The sequence below is a fragment of the Citrus sinensis genome, chromosome 2 (assembly GCF_022201045.2).
Source record: "Citrus sinensis cultivar Valencia sweet orange chromosome 2, DVS_A1.0, whole genome shotgun sequence".
Taxonomy (NCBI): Eukaryota; Viridiplantae; Streptophyta; class Magnoliopsida; order Sapindales; family Rutaceae; genus Citrus; species Citrus sinensis.
Window position 1 is genome coordinate 38,602 of NC_068557.1, and position 19,451 is coordinate 58,052.

General features: G+C 35.3%; 3 protein-coding genes across 3 annotated transcripts; 1 reads left to right on the plus strand and 2 right to left on the minus strand.

The window, feature by feature from the left end:
- Positions 1-2,266: 2,266 nt before the first annotated feature.
- LOC102606812 (ketol-acid reductoisomerase, chloroplastic) lies at positions 2,267-6,077 on the plus strand. Its single transcript, XM_006488909.4, has 11 exons — positions 2,267-2,666; positions 2,741-3,030; positions 3,110-3,202; positions 3,349-3,414; positions 3,549-3,689; positions 3,979-4,206; positions 4,307-4,424; positions 4,503-4,642; positions 4,792-4,959; positions 5,104-5,259; positions 5,462-6,077. The coding sequence occupies exons 2-11, from the start codon at positions 2,758-2,760 to the stop codon at positions 5,828-5,830; spliced, it is 1,752 nt and encodes a 583-aa protein (XP_006488972.1). The 5' UTR covers positions 2,267-2,666; positions 2,741-2,757; the 3' UTR covers positions 5,831-6,077.
- Positions 6,078-8,168: 2,091 nt separating this feature from the next.
- On the minus strand, positions 8,169-10,841 carry LOC102631417 (gibberellic acid methyltransferase 2). Its single transcript, XM_006488908.4, has 2 exons — positions 9,622-10,841; positions 8,169-8,722 (listed from the first exon to the last, which is right to left on the minus strand). Exons 1-2 carry the CDS (start codon positions 10,537-10,539, stop codon positions 8,360-8,362), a joined length of 1,281 nt encoding a protein of 426 aa, XP_006488971.1. The 5' UTR covers positions 10,540-10,841; the 3' UTR covers positions 8,169-8,359.
- Positions 10,842-14,191: 3,350 nt separating this feature from the next.
- Positions 14,192-19,349, minus strand: LOC102631101 (transcription factor Pur-alpha 1). Its single transcript, XM_006488907.3, has 5 exons — positions 18,809-19,349; positions 18,687-18,734; positions 15,197-15,337; positions 14,819-15,061; positions 14,192-14,686 (listed from the first exon to the last, which is right to left on the minus strand). The coding sequence occupies exons 1-5, from the start codon at positions 19,124-19,126 to the stop codon at positions 14,534-14,536; spliced, it is 903 nt and encodes a 300-aa protein (XP_006488970.1). The 5' UTR covers positions 19,127-19,349; the 3' UTR covers positions 14,192-14,533.
- Between the last annotated feature and the right edge of the window lie 102 nt (positions 19,350-19,451).

Sequence of the window (19,451 nt, forward strand, 5' to 3'; positions counted from 1 at the left end):
ATTGTTAGAAAGTAATGGATTAAATTTATAACAATTTCAAGATGTGTTTAATATATTTAAATTGTTAGAATTTTTTTAATTTAGATAGCTGGAAATAATGGAATAAATTTATAAAAATTAGTGGATGTGTTTTGTATATTTAAATTGTTAGGATTTTTGTTATCGGACAAAAATGTAATAAAAATTTATAATTACTTATTCTTAATACAAATGTTAATTATTTTGTAGAAATGGAGAATTTGGAAAATGGGCATGCATTTGAAGAGTTACAAGAAACAGGAGCCAACAATGCAATTGGAATTGTACATCGAAAAAATATGAGCCAATAGTTGGAATGTTATTTGATAGTAATGAAGAAATGTTTGCATTTTACAAAGCCTATGGTAAACAAGAGGGGTTTCCAGTGAAGGTTCGAAGTACTAAAAAATGGACTGATGGGATTGTTAAATATGCGACATTTGCGACTAATGGAATTGTCAAATATGCGACATTTGCGTGTGGCCGTAACGGCAAGTCAGAAAGTAAATCAACTAATGCATATTTTCCCTTTTCGCATGTTTCCACAATAAATTTTGTACTTTCTAAAGTATTGGATGTCTCTGGCAATTTTTCATGCATTTGTTTGTCCTCATTGTATGTTGTTTCGGCATCCAACAAAGATTTATAAGATTGATAAGCATTCCCTTTGAATTTATTTACTTGCTTCTGGCATTTAGGCCAAGAATTATATATGCTCGGCTTTTGTCCTTTGAAAACAACATAACAGTTTTGAGTAGGCATTTGGTTTCTACATTGGAAAAATTCAGATCAAATATAATATGCCCAAATTACTTCTTGCATTCCTAATCCTAATTATATGCAAAATGCAAAATATTAGTAAGAACTATGTTCCTTAAAATTAGTAATAAATTTAAATTTCTAAGCATGCATCTCAAGATCCTATTAATATAGAATTGCTAGAGTGAAAAGTTCAGTAACTATCCTCTTAATATGTATAAACAAAACAAATCATCACTAATTACTTCTTAATAGGTATAAATTGATCAATATCAGCATTTAAATTAAACATTATGGAAAATGCAAAACTAATATTGAAATAAAATATTATGTAAAAATTCAGTGCATTTTAGAGCCAAAAATTCAATGCATTTAAGCATTAATATAATATTTTCCAAATCAACTTATCACACAAAAATAATCACAAATCACGTAATTAATATACATACATACATACATACATATGTGTGTGTGTGTGTGTGTGTGTGTGTCCACACTAGTTGAATGGACCGGTTGGGCTGAAGCAAGTTGATATGGGTTAAGTGGAAATTTGGGTGATGAGGAATTTGTGTTAGGGGTTGGTGACGTGTTGTTCCATTTCGTAAAAAATGATGTACTGTTTGACCTCTTCAGCACGCGCTTCATAAGCGCGAGCTAATGCAAACGCCTCCATCAAAGAAGAAGGCCGAGCAAAAAGCAACTCACGACGAATATTGGGTTTCAATCCCGTGATAAAGAAACTGATCAAAAGTGGTTCTGAGATTCCAGTCACTCGATTCATTAAATCTTCAAAAGCAGTTTGAAATTCTACCATTGTTGTGGTTTGGGTTAATTTGGACAAATTTCCTTGAGGATCTTCATAGAGGGAGGCACCAAAGCGATGTTTAAGATTCTGCAAAAATTCTTCTAAGTTATAAGCAGGCTATTCATCTTCATCCATTGATACCACGCTGCCGCATGTCCTTCCATATAAAAAGAAACAATCTGCAAACGAAGAGGTTCTGATGTACTGTGAAAACAAAGAACTCCTCAATTCGAAAAACCCACCCGTTTGGGTCAGATCCATCAAATTTAGGAACCTCCACGTAACACTGGCGATATCTCAGTACCACCAGAATTTACCTCAGTGGAATGAAATATTGGGTTGGGTTAATGAAGAGCTCTACCCGAGTTGTTTGAAGATCCATGGATCTTGAACGCAAATTGCCAAGGCGAGAATCCACCGTTGCCATATATTGTTGCAATGTTTGATGCAACGACAATGTTTAGCTCTCGAACTGCTCTTGAATCATCTTTAACACCTCAGAATCCGCCATGATGATAGCAATGAAAGCACCAATGATACACCCCCTACAACCAAAGGCTGTATCGGTTAAGTCACACTCTTTGACCAAGTGTCGGCCCCAAAAATTCAAAAAGAAAGAGCAAGATTGAAGAGAGAAGTTGAGAATAGAAGTAGAGTCGAGAAGGATAAGAAACAATTCAGTTCCGATGCTTTACAAAATTGATTACGCTCTACATATACCCCTCTGTCTATAGAAGTTTCAATACAGCTTAGCAACAACTTGTGACAGAAAAATAACAGCAAAAATAAACCAACAAATATAGAGCCCTAAATAAATCAATTCCACTACACGACATAGTCTTTAAACCACCGAGGGAGCTTTTTTTAATCGTGTGCTTTTCTGTAGTTCATTACAAGCTGCTTCATCCTCAACATGTGACATGATTTCCTTCTTGGGCTGCTCATAATTGGACTCATGAATGGGCTACTCTTCTTGTAAACATTCAGGTTAGTCCAACTGAATTTGGAAGGTTGTGTCAGTCTCCGTGGGTCTCTCCACAGCTGCCGTTGTATCGTCTTCGACGGCTGCCATCAAATTCTGAAGGTAATTTGCTTCAATTTGTTGCATTAATTACAAATTCCCCTGCTCCACTATAAAAGCTAACTTAACATTGCTAGGTGAGTAAAAAAAAAAAATGGCGGCGGCTACTTTACCATTTAGTCGCCCGATCCCCAAATTTAGTCCATCGCCGTCGTCCGAAACCCTAAAAGAAGCACTCAAGCATCTCAATCTAGCGTCTTTCTCATCCACCGCGAAGTCCTTGAGAGCTCTCAAAACTACTACAGGCAGGGGCTCAGCTCTCAGCGCTTGGATGGCGTCCGAGACAGCTCTCAAGACACCTTTCTTGCTGGATTTTGAGACATCTGTCTTTAAGAAGGACATGATATCCCTGGCTGACCGCGATGAGGTTTTTTTTTTGGTGTAACGCATGTCGTTTTGTTATCATTATACATTTTTTTGTTTATTAATTTGGAAAATGTTTGTAGTACATTGTGAGAGGAGGAAGGGATTTGTTTAACTTGCTGCCGGACGCATTCAACGGGATTAACCAGATTGGGGTGATTGGCTGGGGTTCCCAGGTATATTTTTTCTCACCGTTCTATTTTTTACTCCACTCCTTTTATCCACCAACATTTATGATGCGTGTTAGTAGTGCTTAATCTGATGAAATGTGGTTTTCTCACTTAACTGCAGTATAGACAGCTTACATTCTTCTTTTGTTCAGGGACCTGCCCAAGCTCAGAATTTGAGGGATTCCCTTGCTGAAGCTAAATCTGATATTGTTGTCAAGGTCATTTTCATTTATTTTTAGGCTTCTTTCAGCTGAGTTGGATTTTTTATTTAATAATTAATTTTGTACGTGTTGATCAATTTGTGGTGACTGACTATGTTTTCCTTGCTGGTTGCTTCATTTATATGGTATAGGTTGGGCTTAGGAAGGGCTCTCGTTCTTTTGCTGAAGCTCGTGCTGCTGGTTTTACTGAAGAGAATGGAACTTTGGGGGATATATATGAAACTATTTCAGGCAGTGATCTTGTGTTATTATTGATTTCTGATGCTGCTCAGGTTGGCTCAGCATACACTTGAATTGTGTACTACGTAAAATGTTGGCTGATTTTGATGGGCTTATAAGACTGGGCATTTCATATATGTTCTTCTTCTTGTTTTTCATTTGGATCTACAGTAAATCCCACAACTGTTTGAAGGAAATTTCCATTATTCCTTTAATATTTTAGAGGGATCAGATGTAGATTGTGGGTTTTTATTGGATGGTTCTACAGTTGTGCTCTTGTTATGGGCTGTTTTGTTTGCCTTTATCATTTTCAGAGGTACTGATTTGAGTCTTATGCTCCAGGCGGATAATTATGAGAAGATATTCTCTTGCATGAAACCAAACAGCATCCTTGGACTTTCCCATGGGTTCCTTCTTGGGCATTTGCAGTCAATGGGACTTGATTTCCCAAAGAATATCGGTGTGATTGCTGTGTGTCCCAAGGGAATGGGTCCATCTGTGAGGAGACTCTATGTTCAAGGCAAAGAGATTAATGGTGCTGGAATTAATTCCAGTTTTGCTGTCCACCAGGTGCTCTCTGAACCTCTATTTCACTTGTGTGTTGGTCTCTTGTAGTAACCAAATCGATTCAACAGACTTTCTGATCACTGAATATTGTTCATGCGTGTAGGATGTTGATGGAAGAGCTACCAATGTCGCCCTAGGATGGTCAGTTGCCCTTGGTTCTCCTTTCACATTTGCCACCACATTAGAGCAGGAGTACAGGAGTGACATCTTTGGGGAGCGTGGTGAGTGCTTCCCTGCATCTATAATTTTGTAGTGAACTTAAACCTTAGTCATTTGACTTCTCATTCTATGATTTATAGGCATTCTACTTGGTGCTGTTCATGGAATTGTGGAATCCTTGTTTAGAAGGTTCACTGAAAATGGAATGAATGAGGATCTGGCTTACAAGAATACCGTGGAGTGCATAACAGGAATTATATCAAAGATCATCTCAACTCAGGTAGCCAGAGATTAAATTATGAATTCATTTTCACCACATGTTTATCTATCTGTGTATATCTGTACATGCACACCCTGCTATTTTATTTCTTCAATGGAGGTCTGCTTCCATGGTTTAATCTTTTCATATTTTCTATCTTCTGCTAAAAGGGTATGTTGGCTGTCTACAATTCCTTCTCTGGAGAAGACAAAAAGGAATTCGAGAAAGCTTATAGTGCCTCATATTATCCGTGCATGGAAATCTTATATGAGTGCTATGAAGATGTGGCCGCTGGCAGTGAGATCCGCAGTGTTGTCTTGGCTGGACGTCGGTTTTATGTAAGCTCATATCGTCTTAGAATTTAGAAAATTGAATATCTTATGTTTATTTTAAGGTTTTTTTATTCAGTCTACTCTTCAAGTCATTAATTTAGGCCAAGTAATAATCATGTGAGTGATTTTGGTTATACCTTTTGTTTACAGGAAAAGGAAGGTCTACCAGCTTTCCCTATGGGAAAAATTGATCAGACTCGCATGTGGAAAGTTGGTGAGCGAGTCCGATCAACACGTCCAGCAGGTGACTTAGGCCCATTACACCCATTCACAGCAGGTGTTTATGCGGCTCTGATGATGGCCCAGGTATGAAGCTTCCTTCTTTTTGAGTAAATGGTATGTCAATTTTAAGGTACCTGAACAGAAGGATGATGGTGATCTGCCCCGTGCAATGAAATAATTCACCAAATCTTTATATACTGAACTTTTTGAAGTGATTCTTGTGGGATATAAAGTTTGTAGACTGAAATCCTTCACTTACCCTTCTTTTTGGATTTAAAAATTCCAGATTGAGATCCTGAGGAAGAAAGGGCACTCCTATTCTGAGATCATCAATGAAAGTGTGATTGAGTCAGTGGATTCATTGAATCCATTCATGCATGCTCGTGGAGTTTCATTTATGGTGGACAACTGCTCTACCACAGCCCGTTTGGGATCAAGGAAATGGGCCCCTCGTTTTGATTACATCCTGACACAACAAGCCTTGGTGGCAGTGGACAATGATGCCCCCATCAATGGGGATCTCATCAGCAACTTCCTTTCTGATCCAGTCCATGGAGCCATTGAAGTCTGTGCTCAGTTGAGACCAACTGTTGACATTTCAGTGCCACCAGATGCAGATTTTGTGCGCCCAGAGTTGCGTCAGGGTAGCAATTGAGTCCTGGTGAGTCCTTAATTTTTTTGTTTCTAGCCCAAAAAATAATTCCCCCTAGGGATATTGGAGGTAGAGACTTTGCTTAGTCGTGTGAGTTGCCGCTTATTTATTTAGTGTGCTGGGCGAGTGTTGCACTATGTCCGGTTTTGTTGAAGAAGACATGAGAATATGCTTCTGGTTTTTGAATTTGGTGGAATAATAGTATGTTTCCGAGGAATGCGCTGACAGAATACATCTTGTTTTGATTTTATGCGCATGTGTTAGTCCACTGAGCTATCTGATAAATTTAAAATGATAATTAAGTTTGTGCATCACCAGGCTTAAATATTTAAAAGGCAATGATAACAGTCTTTTAAGGTTTAAGTGGCGGATCTACACAATGTCTGTTAATTTGACAAGTGTAGGCAATTTGTTGGTTACTGAGATACGAACAAGTAACTGAAAGTGTCCGGAGAGATTTTATATGTATAACAATGACTCTTACCCTACACAGATAGCAATTTTGATATTAAGGGGTTAGACGGTTAGTTACAGGTCTTCACTTGCATTAACATCTCTTTGCTCCTTATCCCCGTTTGTGATGATTCTTCACGCAAAATGCAAGGTAGCACGACTACCTAATGATCACTCACTCCAAAACCAACAGCATAGACTAAGGTTTTGGTATTGAGTTGGCTTAGATTTTAAGGCACAGTTGTAGTGGAAAAAAAAAACTGTATTTCTGTAATAAAAAGCTGTACCTATAAAATAATAATTAATAGTATATAGCAAATATGATTTTTAAATAATAAATTTTGACAAAATTAGTAAAGGTATAATAATTTTTTTACCATGCAAGTGAAATCAAATCAACTTACCATCTAAGGTATAGCAGTTGGGTTTTATCAGAAACTCCTCAATTTCAAACGGGCTTAAAGTTCCTTATAAAACTGTGAAGTGTTCAATTAAAAATCCATGTAATCTTTAATATGTTGTCAAAAGCTATTATCAATTTTTATTTCATAACCAAAAGTTTAATTTTAAAGAGTTACACATACAGCTAATGGAGGCTGAGACAAATTAACCGACAAATTAAACCAAACTTTGTACGGAAAGTCAATAACGGTTATTTTTCAACTCTAATTATAAATAAACTCAATCAAATTCAAATATAAAGAGATCTACGAGTTATCATTGAGTTTGCTACTGAGCATAAAACTATTATTGAGCTTTGACAACATATTATATGACATATAAAACTATTATATGTCATATCTACATAAGCTTTAATGACATATATTGACAAAAAAGGTCATTAAATATATAAATATAATGACGGCTATTTTATTAAACAACATTATTTTATCATATCTACTTAAGTTTTAATGATAGTTATTAGAAAAACTATCATTAAAAACTAACATTTTAAATAACCTCATGAATTGCGCTTTCTCATTTATTTCTAATGGCTGTTTTTAACAAAACCATCATCATAGGTTTCTTTCCAATGATGTTTTTTTAAAAACTATCCTTAAAAAGCTGCTTTTTAATAACGACTCTTACAAAACTATCATTAAATGTGGTTTTTTAGTGTGGTTATTTTACTATACATTCATATAATGCTATTCTTTTAATAACTTTTATGACAATTTTAAAGCCGTCATTATAAATACTTATACCATGATCAATTATTAAAGAAAACGTAACAAAGAGTGGTAAAAATATTGAAATAATAACCAAGCAACCCAAGGGGGGTGAATTGAGATTCTAAAAAATTAAGCAAATAAAACTTAATGCAAATTAAACTAAGCAACCAAATTCAAAATAAATAAATTTATGTGCAATGAAAATTAAAGATGTAGGGTAAGAGAGAGCAAATACAATGATTTTTACGTGGTTCGGTAATCTCCGCCTACGTCCACGCTTCCAAACAAACCAAACTTGAGGATTTCACTATCCAAGCCTCCCAATACTTCAAATGCTTACAATTGACTTCCAAAGTGTCAATGAACCTTTACAACAAGAGATTATCCTTAATCTCTTAACCCAAGTGTATCCCAACACTTACAACTTTTTAGTGATAAAGATTAGAAATGAATTTTCTTTCACACAATGTGTTTGATTACAAATGAATGCTTAATGTGTGAATCAAATAAACAAAAACAAGTTCAAAGCTTAACTTAACATTTGGATCGTTTGCTACAAATAATTTGTTCCATCTCCATATCTTGCAATTTGTACAAGAAGATCGCTTGGAGACAATCATCATAAACAAAATAGAAGAAAATAATAATTATTATAATGTTATCATATCGAAAACATCCGTACAAGATGATCATATAGAAAATATTGAGAAGATGAATTCACTAAAATTGGCGTTAATTTTTTATTTTTTTTTTTCTAGTACAGAGTTCCTACCTTTTGATAAAAATACAGAGATATTTCAAGTGATTGCAAACATTCCCCAAAAAGATTGTTGCTTTGATTTTCTCTATCATTAGGTGACAAAATGAGAAGAAACTGAAAGGGTTTTTTTAGTTTTGTCTATATATGTTAAATCCGGATAGCACAAACGATAATAACACCATAAAAACAAGTTTTATGAAGAAGATTAAAATCAGAAGAAACCCGAGTCTGAAAGCGGTTGAAGAATTGATCACAAAGATAGGGGCCAATGTGGGCCTCAATAATGGGCCTGAGAGTAGCACGGACCAGGTTGGCTTTGGCTCTACCGTAGGAAACAGGATCCATAATCCACTCTTGTTGCTTCTCCTCTGAATGCTCTACAATTCTCTTGTACTCCATTCTCTTTATCTCGAATCCACCACATTTGTTTATTGCATTTTCAACCTCCTCCTTGCTTCTCATATATGCTGGAATGTTGAACATATCTCTTGTCTCCTCATCTATCAAATCCTTTTATATATTTTTTAGGCAAGAATTAGAGAAGATCAATAGAAGTTTTGAGTAAACCATGAAAAGATTATGCATATTTGCCGAGTAAGTAATCATTAGTCTTATTGAGGATAGACTTAAATGGATAAGGACCATCATCTTCCATGATCGAAGCTCTCACATTAACAATTATGCAGTTAATAAAAAAAAAAAAAAACAATATTTTATATCAAGATCCTTATTGAATTATTTGAATTATGATCATGTAAAATATATAAACAAAATTGAATTATTGTATATTATTAACTGCTACATATACAATGGTGAAACCGAACAGCTCTCCCCACTCAATGAAATCTGTTTCTCAAGTTCATAAATTTTTTTCATTAGCCCTTATTGGGATTATGAGATCCATATTTATATTCGAACGTTATCAAAATAATCACTTTAAATAAGCAGGTTAGATGATAAAAAAACACTTAAAAAAGATACCAAATTATTAAGAAAATCAAATTTGCCCCGTACTACACGTCTATAGCCTATGTGATTTATTGTAATTATATATATTGAATTTGAAGCTTTCATTGTACACATGACCTGCAAAGAGACTAGAGAGCTTTACATGCACGTCTAATATTTTAATAGTCTATTGCAAATGCACGTCTAATATTGTACACATCTGAGCATGTTATATATTCAAGAGAACAAAGTGAGGACGGCAAATGCAGAGATGAAGGTACGTGACGCATGACATTATGGTGGGTCGAGATCGTAACTGAGATGGAGCATTAAATTATTATTATTATTATTAGGAAAGGGAGCATCAAATTATTAACGTAAAAGAAATGTTTGTGTGTGTACACACACATATATATATACTATGTATGCTAATGGACAACGACATTTACAGTGCAGAGTACCTCATCTAACAAGTCTTGCCAAGCTTGATCCATGGAAGTGGTGAAAGGATGCTTAGCTCTTGAGTCTGCGTCATCACCCAGCTGATTCTCCGGTGGCTGCGATTCCGGTCTTCCTGCCATTAGTATAAACAACATTCCTCCTTTAGCAATTTCTTCTTTCCTGCACACCAAGAAATCTTGCAAGTCCTTTTCTGATTGCTTTGCGTATGCTTCCACTACTTCCTTATTGGCTCCCTCTATCCAAGCTCTCCCTTTGTTCCATGCTGGTGATGTCTTATCTAACACAACCTTCGGTATCTCGGAGAGCCAGTGCAAGGCACTTAAGCTAACAGCAATGTGCAGCTTTGATTTTGGAAATAGACGATGATAAAATGATCCGGGGACACCGGCAGCATAATACTTGTTTAGGGTTTTGTTATTGTTATCAGAAACAGAATCAAACATGGCAGTTAACGAACGGAACAGAGAGTTAAAATCATTGGAAGGGAGATCAGAAAAGAAGACCTCGAATTCAGGGTCGAAGCCACACTCATTGAGATAACGCTTCCTCAAGCTTCCAACAATCATGTCAATGGTGGCCAAGGTGTTGTACCCAGTTGCACAACCCAAGTCAGCAATTCTTATAGAATCATAATAAGCAGTATCAGAATCACCTTCATTGGTCTCGATGAAGAAAAGTTTCATTGATTGAATAGCAGTTAAAAGCAAGGGTTTGCATAAGGTGATAGCGGAGGCGGAAGCTTGTGAGTTCTTAGCATAGCTACTATCCTCATCTCCGCCTTCCATACACAGCACTTTGTGGAGACCTCCTGCCTGCCATGTTTGCCAGTACTCCTTCATCACCATGTAATTATTATTCTCTCCGGAGGCTGATGATATGCTTCTTGTCGTCACGGCTGATGAGCTCGATGATTCCATCGAATTAATTTTTTTATATATGTGTATAAATATTGAAGGAGAAGATTAATTATTTATATTATAGAAATGAATAATGTAAATAGATTAATTTCAAAGCGGGGAGAGAGAGGATCGCTATATATATGTATACATCTTGCGAGGCGTTAAAAGCAAGAGAGCTGGCTTGACTGGTATCATCGCCTGCCCACGGGAATGAACAAGAAGGATTTGTTAGGAATATATATTATTGACGAACTAGTAAGATGGTGAATGACCCACAGAGGGCAAACATAAGCTTTTTACCGTGCTTCGCCTCTTGTTACACTTGAAATTGTTTAGCCTCTATCATTGATATTGTATAGTACTCTGAAACCCTGATCATTTTCAATAATAAACATCCAAATTTCATATATCTTCACATATATACATCGTTGGATTTTGTATATTTAAATGGAGATAGAACCGTATGCGTGCATTAATTATTAAATGAACAATATAGTACATTAATTTTGATAAACATTATAATACAATGTATATCAATTTTGATGAAATTCTGCTATATTCGTTTATGAAATTACAAGTCCAGTATCAACAGCAGTTGTAAATAATTGTATTAATAGTATTCATTTATTGTAATTGACATTCACAGCTCAAAATCAAACCAATTACCCATAATGGCCATTTACATATAATATGGCCGCAGTTACCATTTAAGAATAAGAACTTCTAACTAAGCTTAACAAATTTGAAAGTATTCCTGTTATTATTCGAACTTGAACCAGTGATTGGTGCCGGTAGCTCGTGAGCTTCCATTTACAAATTAGCAAGAATGATAGAATTTAAATATTGTACCAAAAGAATGATTAATCGTTGGTGGTACACACACACGCAATTATATGTATGAACAAGTTTTTATTTTGCGATCATATTAGAGCATATAATTCTAAACTTAAAGCAGTATATCATGCAACTCACATCTTTATTCCACCCTCTTTCTTGCACATGTGTGGCTGGAGAGAGGGAGCTAGCTGGCCGGAGACATTCGTTATATGAATTTGGAATGTTAATAGCATTTTCTTTCTCTTAAGGCTCGTTTCGTATGCCAGATTGAATTGGATTGGATTGGATAACACTGGATTATATATAATATTATGTTGTGTTTCGTGCAATATTGGATTGAACTATAAATAATAATGTTTAATATTATAATATTACAATTTACAAGTTATTATTATTATTATTATTATTATTATGATTATAAACTAAAATTTTGTATTATTAATTATACAAATCAACCTCAATGACATTAATGAAATATAAATCATAATTTAAATAATTTTTATTTCGTTAAATATATATATGATATTTTTATTATTTTTATTCAATAATCTATTATTTTATAAAAATTTATCTTTTGAATATTAATTTAATAATTAATTTATAATGTAAATTTGAAATTATAAAAATATTTAATAATTAAATAAATTAAAATAGAATTTTAATTTAATGTGAAATTAATAATGATTTTTAGTATAATTTATTATTTACATTATTAAAATTAATATTTTTTATTACATTTATCACATATTACTATAATTTTAATATTTATAAATTATTATGTTTAATTGAGTTATCATGTAATCCAACACTAACTAATCTCATCGCCCCCTTTGGGATAATTTCCTTTACAAAATTAAGATTAACTTGTGGGCTCAGGATAACTAAATTTTAATACCCTTGACAGCACCAAACATGAGAAAAGGATAAAATGAAAAAAAAAAAGTTCAATCCCCACTTTTAATCCTACAACCAAACGAGCCCTTAGTGTTTAGAAGTTTACAGCATCTTGGGAGCTCACTGCAATTTCGGTAATGGGGACCCAACTTTCCTTTTCCTACTGTCTGTCACTAGTCAAATAATTAATCACGCCCCATATGAGATCCTAAGCTTCCTCTTCCACTCGTATTTATGGTCATCCTTTCAGCTATATTATTATTATTGCATTAGAAAATGGCAATCAAATATAGACTTACATTTGATAGTGCTAAGACATAAAAAGAAATGGGGATTGCAACAATTGACAAACACTAAAAAATAATTGTAACTTCGTTTTCGAGAATTAATATTATTGGAACATAACCTAAATTTCCACTTACAAGCAATCTTTATGAATTTGAACAATATTGAGCAAGCAAGCATGGATTTATAATGCTGATCGTTCTAAGACATCATAGCTAGCTCCTCTATTACATTGATTAATATTCCTAGCTCCTAGCTATAAGCTATCTATCTAATATGTCTGTGAACTGCTCTTTATTTTCAACATATTGAAAAGGTGAGTAGAAAAACTTTTTTGCGTTTGATATGGATTTGGTTAAATAAGAGCACTAGTGGTCCAAAGATCCTTCCTCTTAAGCAAAGAGTTGTCACATTCTATGTAGGTAAGTGGGATTAAGCATTATCATGCATCACATTAGAACATGTACACACACAGTGGTCCACCAGGGAGCCTGGGACACCTTCCACAATCTTCTCTGCAAATCAATGACCTAACTCTAGCTATCTAGCTAGCTAACTATAGGGTCACTCTTACTGTGTAGCAAAGTAGAAGTTAAATTGCAACTTGTACTTGTCAGTTTTCGTGTTCTTGCATGAATGGCTAAGCAGAGTAATTGAGTGTGCCTTATGCCCTTTTCTTTCTTGATTTAAGCATATATATGATATGAAGAATTCATCAGTAAGAGAGAGGAGAGGACCCCTACCTATCTTTCAGTCGAGAAGAAAACGTGGTAGCAGGAGAGGAAGCTTTATCAGTTTCGTGCATTGATGTCACTCAATCGGGACTAACAGTCTTGTCACACACACAAACACAAACACAGAGACCATGCTGATCACAGAACCCCACTAGCTGCATGTGTGAAATGACGGAAAATCCAGTTTTAATTTTACCGTTTATATCATACCTTCATCATGATCATTCAACTACTGAGTACTGGCTAGTGTTAGTGAGACCGTCTTTTGAGTTGTTGCTATCGGCATTGCTGTGTGTGACCCATCCAGAACTTACCCCCACACCCATCATCCTTCTATACATCTTTTCCTTCTCTTGTTATTTTTTTATTTATTATTTTTTCTCAAAAAATTATCAAGGCTCTCTCTTTTTTCAACAAGATAGAAATTGAAAACAACCTGTGCACATTTATTTGTATGAATATGATATCTCTTTCCCTTTCTGTTTGTCATATTTTATATCAAAATAATGCAAATAATGTAAATGACCATTCTACTTGAAAGAGAGGGAGTGAGAAATTTCTGTGCCAACTTTACTCCTTTCCTTTTCAACTTTAGTTTCGAATACTGAGATTGAAAGGAATCTTGAGCCTTTGACATGGATATATATATATTCGTCGGCCCCCTAATTCCATCAGGAGTCCATAGACCCCAACCTCATTATCACACGTCAATTGCTCAATTGTAAAGGAAATGCCAACTGAGAATCACGGTAGCATGATTTTTGCAAGGGCAATTGGACAGCTACTTCCTAACAGTTGAGTAATTGATGAGGTTTCTAATTTCTAATTGATCAAGGTCAATATCATTCTTACAGTTGGAGAAATGAATCGAGGTGGTTTGTGGTTGGGGTGGGGGGGGGGGGGGGGGGCGAGATATGAAGAACCTTTTAACAACCATTTTCATTGAAACTAAGCAAAACACATTTCGATGAGTATTATTAAAACCGTAACTTCGCTGCCACACTATCAAACTAACAATTACAAATATCTGGCCTTTTCTTGTTCTTGTTATTATCTATCCGAAATTATGCTTGGCAAATATTTCCGAAATTTCTCTGCTAACCAAACAGATACATCGGATTATTTTACTTGAATGTGAGAACGGACGGAGAGGGACATAGCAGAGCACAACTAACACAATCAACAGCCCTAATCAAACACCAATCTGTAACAACCTTGCATTGCCAATTATTTGTTTCACCAAACACCTGAATCAACTAACTTCATCTTTGAGGGGGATCCACTATCCGAACACTTGCACCAGTCATTCCTTCAATTCGATCTTTGGTGATCTCCACAAAGTGTCCCACTATTTCATGAAACTGCTTCAGTCCAGACAGTGGGAGTATGATGGAGGAACGATCAGAGCCCGCTACCTACGTATTGACACCATTACAGAAAAAATAACTACAAGAATTTTAATTTACAAAGAAAAAACTGTTTTAATGTCCAATTTAACTCTCAAAACAGACAAACTAAATCAAATATTAAGTCATCCATTGACTCACCTCAGATATCCTCAGGAAATGACCTCTGTTGTTGCTCCCAAGATCAAAGAAGAATCTCTTCTGATCAGCTCTGATCACCTTTGAAACCCCCATGTTACCTATTTCATCTTGTGCTGGCAAATCAACTGATCTGTCCACATTCAGTTCAGAAGCAGGGGCAGGTTGGCTACCATGCCCAGATATGAAACCAGCCCCTACATCATCTGAAAGCCCAACAAGATGTTCTGACTGCTCAGATCCTTGCTGTTTTGGTGCACATGCAATAAGGTGAGGACAAAAGCAAAGAGGGAGAAGTAAGACCTATGATAAAAGCAACATATATCTTTTTCAGCGGCACAACATGAAAGCAAGGATTTTACGCTTGCAATACAAGGACACCTGATTGGGCAAAATCAAAAGTCGTGATGCTTCGTTAATCTCTGCCAATATGTTCCTGAATGCTGCCCATCCTTCATCCCGTGAACTTCCAGCAGGAACTATGATGGTACTGCGGTTTCTACTAACGGATGCTTCAGAAACCTGCAGAAATAAATTTATTAATGCAATAAAATCATGAGAACAAAGACAATCTAACCTTTGGTACAGCCTTAATCAGATGACACTTCTAAGTCATGAATAGAAAAAGCTAGAAAAATAAAGCTTCACAACCAACCAAAGGAACAGTTAGTGAAGAAAAAACATCTCTTACCATCATTTGTTATGATAACACTTGAGTGAATTTAGTTTAAGGTGTTTAATTGTTGATGGAAGGAATCATGGAGTTCTCCAGTGAGAGTTTAGGGTTTAAAGTGTAGAGGTGTCTTGAATCTAAGAGTTCGCTAAAAAGAAACTGGAGGATTGAGCAGATAGATCTTCTTGATGTACAACAAGATCCCAACAGAACCCAAAGAATTAGTCAGAGAAATGGGAATTACCACCACAAAATACACACATGTGAAAATGAAAATATCCATATCCGCTCCATTTGATGCAAACTGGATACAGCCAGGTTTTCTTTTTTCCCTTGCATTTTGCCAAATGTATAAACAATACAAACTCACGATTTGAAAAATAAATGTAATAAAAACAAGGATTGGAAAAAATTACTAGATACAGAGGAATTAATAAGAGAAATATCTCATAGATTCTAGAGAAGTTTTCAGAGTTCTGGGAGACAGAATGACGAGATTTTAAGATAGAAAATAATAAAATGAATTGCAAAAAATTGGGCTTTCAGACAAAGCAGATGAGAAGTGAACAGGCAGTTAGCATTGAACTCCAAGGCACTTCAAACCACAACCCCATCAGTTAGAAACTCTAAAACCTTTCATCTTGGAGTAAATAGCCCATCTGTTTATAGTTCTTTATGACTTGGGACTTGACTGGCTACATCAGTTACTTCCATCTCAGAAGACTTTTGTCCTCAAACCTACAAGTCAGAGCTCAACAAAGATTTGTTTGAATCAAAAGGATGGTACAATTGATATTTCTTCACAAATATTTGGTGGCTTATTCCAATCAACAAATGGAAGTAGACTAATGGATTCTATTCAGAATTCTGTCATAGCACAAGCTGACAATAAGGATAACTAACCCTCAGAATTAGTTGAAATAGGGAGATACAATCAGTAATACTACCAATTGTTTGATTATCAAGTACAGCATACTACTTAAATCTGCAAGAAATCTTAATCTCCATAAAAAAATGCATGCTAATATCATATGGCAATTAAGATTGATTCAAATTTTGGATGGTAAATGGCTCTTGATGGTTCAGGCTTGGACTAGGGTTGAATGCTTGCTTCACCATCACTATCAACTGCAAATATGACTGGACCACAAACAGATTAGTTCAGTCTCTATGCATGGCTTGCAACTTCTGAAATCTTTTGTCTTTGGAGGATGTCAAGTCACAGAAGTACAATGACTGGTAAAGAGTGTCAACATAATGGGACCTTATTCAATCATTCTCAGTTAAGCAATGAGTTAACAACAAGAAAGTAAACACTGCCTTCCAGATGGATTAAACACACTGTATAAGACCTAGCATTGTGCCAGGCAGTTTCACTATCTTCACTCGTTTTACCAGTACAAGTTGGAACCATTGTTCATTCAAATGGTTACATAAGTGCATCCTACCTGAGAAACCTCCAAACCGTCTTTTAAGCAATCATTAGTTGCTTCAAAAAGCTTTCCTACCAAATTAGTAAAATGAGATAAAGGTAATCAAAGGTTTGACATAACTTAATCCAAAATTTAACTTTTTTTTTCGGATTATCCAAAATTTAACCTTTTTTTCTTTTTTCAGACTATAAAAAGAATTGAAGTATCATATTCCTTCTTGCTACTGTAAACTCTTCATGCAAAATGTTCAGCATAGATAATTTCCTAAAGTAGCAAGTCCAAATCCAATAATAACGATCTCACTTAAGATTTCTACAAGAGTATGAGACAACCGATCCAACCAGGCTTCTATGTGCAGTATTAAGAAGCTTTGCAAGATTCATTTTAAACAGAAATTTCCACACATTATTTTTGTTTTCTATTGATACAATTAAAGATTATAAACATTTAAAGAAAGAGAATTTTGGGTACCACGCTTAAACCAATTGAACCAGTTACTTGGCATGCTTCGGAGATCTTGATTGGTTGGATAGCTTAATAAAATCAGTCTTCTGAGGCTCTGCCTCCAAGCTGAACAGGTCTAATGAAGCAAGAAATTTTGATGAAGAAATACAGTGGGGGAACATTTATGCATATCAAGTTCATTAACCACATCAGTAAATCATCTTGCTTACCATTGGAGCTTCTTATGATCTCCACAGCACACCCAATCTCGAGGGAATCCAATCTTGCATTTACAATAGTTCTTACCATCTAGGCAAAGCTAAGAAAGTGCATCACCCAAGGTTGATTTTCCAACAATCAAGTTAAACTAGCTTTGTGATTGACAGTTTTCAACAAACATGTGTATTTTCATTAAATTCAAGACAGTTCATATGTTTGATAATAATATTAAGATATTGTTTCACTATTTATCAATACAGATAACTTTAAGCAAGCATAATAAAATAATTGGGAAAAGGCTTCAAACCCGCAAGTTAAAATGGCAGGCAGAAACTACTTCAAGATACACAACTCTAGGAAAGAAAAACTGAAAAACTGCATAAGCTTGCAGGAAGCTCCGCAGAGAAGATTCACGAATGCAGAAAGTTCCAAATGCAACAAGACAAAGACAAAGATCACTGTACTTGAATGTTGCAACTAAAACAGATAAATGACTTTGGAAGCTGATTTGGAGTAGCGTGAGCAACAACACACACAAGCACCTAAATTATGTGTCCAACTAGTGCAATACATCTGAAAACAACAGCGAAATGTAGCATTTCAAAGCCAGAAGAAAAATTACAAAGAACATATTTTCTCCCGTGTTCATGAAAATTTAAGTGTGAGAGTTTTTGATTTTGAGAGGAAGTAATTGAAGAAAAATGGATACAAAGGGATAATATATTGTTGCATAGCCTATTGTCAGCAATGCAATTTTACCTTGTGGCCGCAGCCACAAGCCCTTAAGATATTCTATATACACATTTCAGCATTACGAACTAACAAGCAGAAAGAATTAAAAAATCTACTAGAGACCAATAAAAATGTTCAAATAACTTATCGTTCTTGTAAAATGAAAAATGTAAATTATGGAAATTGAAAAATTAGAAAGAGCAAACTGGTAGCCTGTCGACATGAGAAAATATCTTCATGCTTTGAATAGTCATATAAGCAATTCTTACAACAATGAAGACACATAACAATATAGCAATTAAAACATGGTTAAAATAGAAAACGTTAAACACTTTTTTAAAGTGGGGGGCAAAGCCGATAGCAAGCATACCTTCAAGAAACGACCCCTTCTGTTTTCGCCAATGTCAAAGTAAAAAACCTGTTGAAAAAAAAGGAGAGTTAATAAAACAAAAATTTAAAAATTTGAGAGTGAGAAGAAGGAAAGTTAGTAACCTTAGAGTCGAGCTGCAATTCCTTGCTGAAGAGTTCGTGATCATCTGAATTGACATAGTAGTTAAAGAGATCGAGGAACCAAGAAATGCCGGAAGAAGGAACAATGATAGTGGACCTAGTTGCTGAAGTCTTTTCAGAGATTTTCAAGTAACGCCCACGTGGGTTCTCTTTGAGATCGAAGTAAAATAGCTTATGCTCTACCTGCAATGTCTTGCACACAAGTTCCACGTCATTCCCTCCGCCGCCTCCTGCACCACCACCGGTAACGCCCCCACTCCCTCCTGCTCCTGCTCCTCCTCCGCCTGAATTCCCTTCCATCCTATTGATATAAAAAGAAAATGAAATGGCTCCAATTAACTTTAAAAGGTGTCTCCTTCACTTTGAAAAAAAAAAAAAAACTGGGTAGGTTAGATCTGAGACTGAAAGGCGATTTGAAGTGTTTTTTTAATTTTTTTTCCCCTTTGAGTTTGTGCTATTGTAATTGTACCGCCACGGTGGTCAGGTCAAGAAAGTGGTTGAGCGTAATAGGGATAATGGGAATTGACTCACTACTACTAGTGGTAATATTTCTGTCTCTACCCATTTTCATTTCCATGCTTAAATAAATAAATGAATTTCTCTCATTTATTTATTTATTTATTGG

Excerpts from the sequence above, each read along its gene's own strand:
- LOC102606812 (XM_006488909.4), top strand. The coding sequence starts at position 2,758 with ATGGCGGCGGCTACTTTACCATTTAGTCGCCCGATCCCCAAATTTAGT. Across the intron at positions 3,690-3,978 it reads TGATTTCTGATGCTGCTCAG|GCGGATAATTATGAGAAGAT; the intron begins GTTGGCTCAGCA and ends CTTATGCTCCAG. Across the intron at positions 5,260-5,461 it reads CGGCTCTGATGATGGCCCAG|ATTGAGATCCTGAGGAAGAA; the intron begins GTATGAAGCTTC and ends TAAAAATTCCAG.
- LOC102631417 (XM_006488908.4), bottom strand. The coding sequence starts at position 10,539 with ATGGAATCATCGAGCTCATCAGCCGTGACGACAAGAAGCATATCATCA. Across the intron at positions 8,723-9,621 it reads GGCAAGACTTGTTAGATGAG|GATTTGATAGATGAGGAGAC; the intron begins GTACTCTGCACT and ends AATATATAAAAG.
- LOC102631101 (XM_006488907.3), bottom strand. The coding sequence starts at position 19,126 with ATGGAAGGGAATTCAGGCGGAGGAGGAGCAGGAGCAGGAGGGAGTGGG. Across the intron at positions 18,735-18,808 it reads AATTGCAGCTCGACTCTAAG|GTTTTTTACTTTGACATTGG; the intron begins GTTACTAACTTT and ends TTTTTTCAACAG. Across the intron at positions 15,062-15,196 it reads TTTTGATTTTGCCCAATCAG|CAAGGATCTGAGCAGTCAGA; the intron begins GTGTCCTTGTAT and ends GCACCAAAACAG.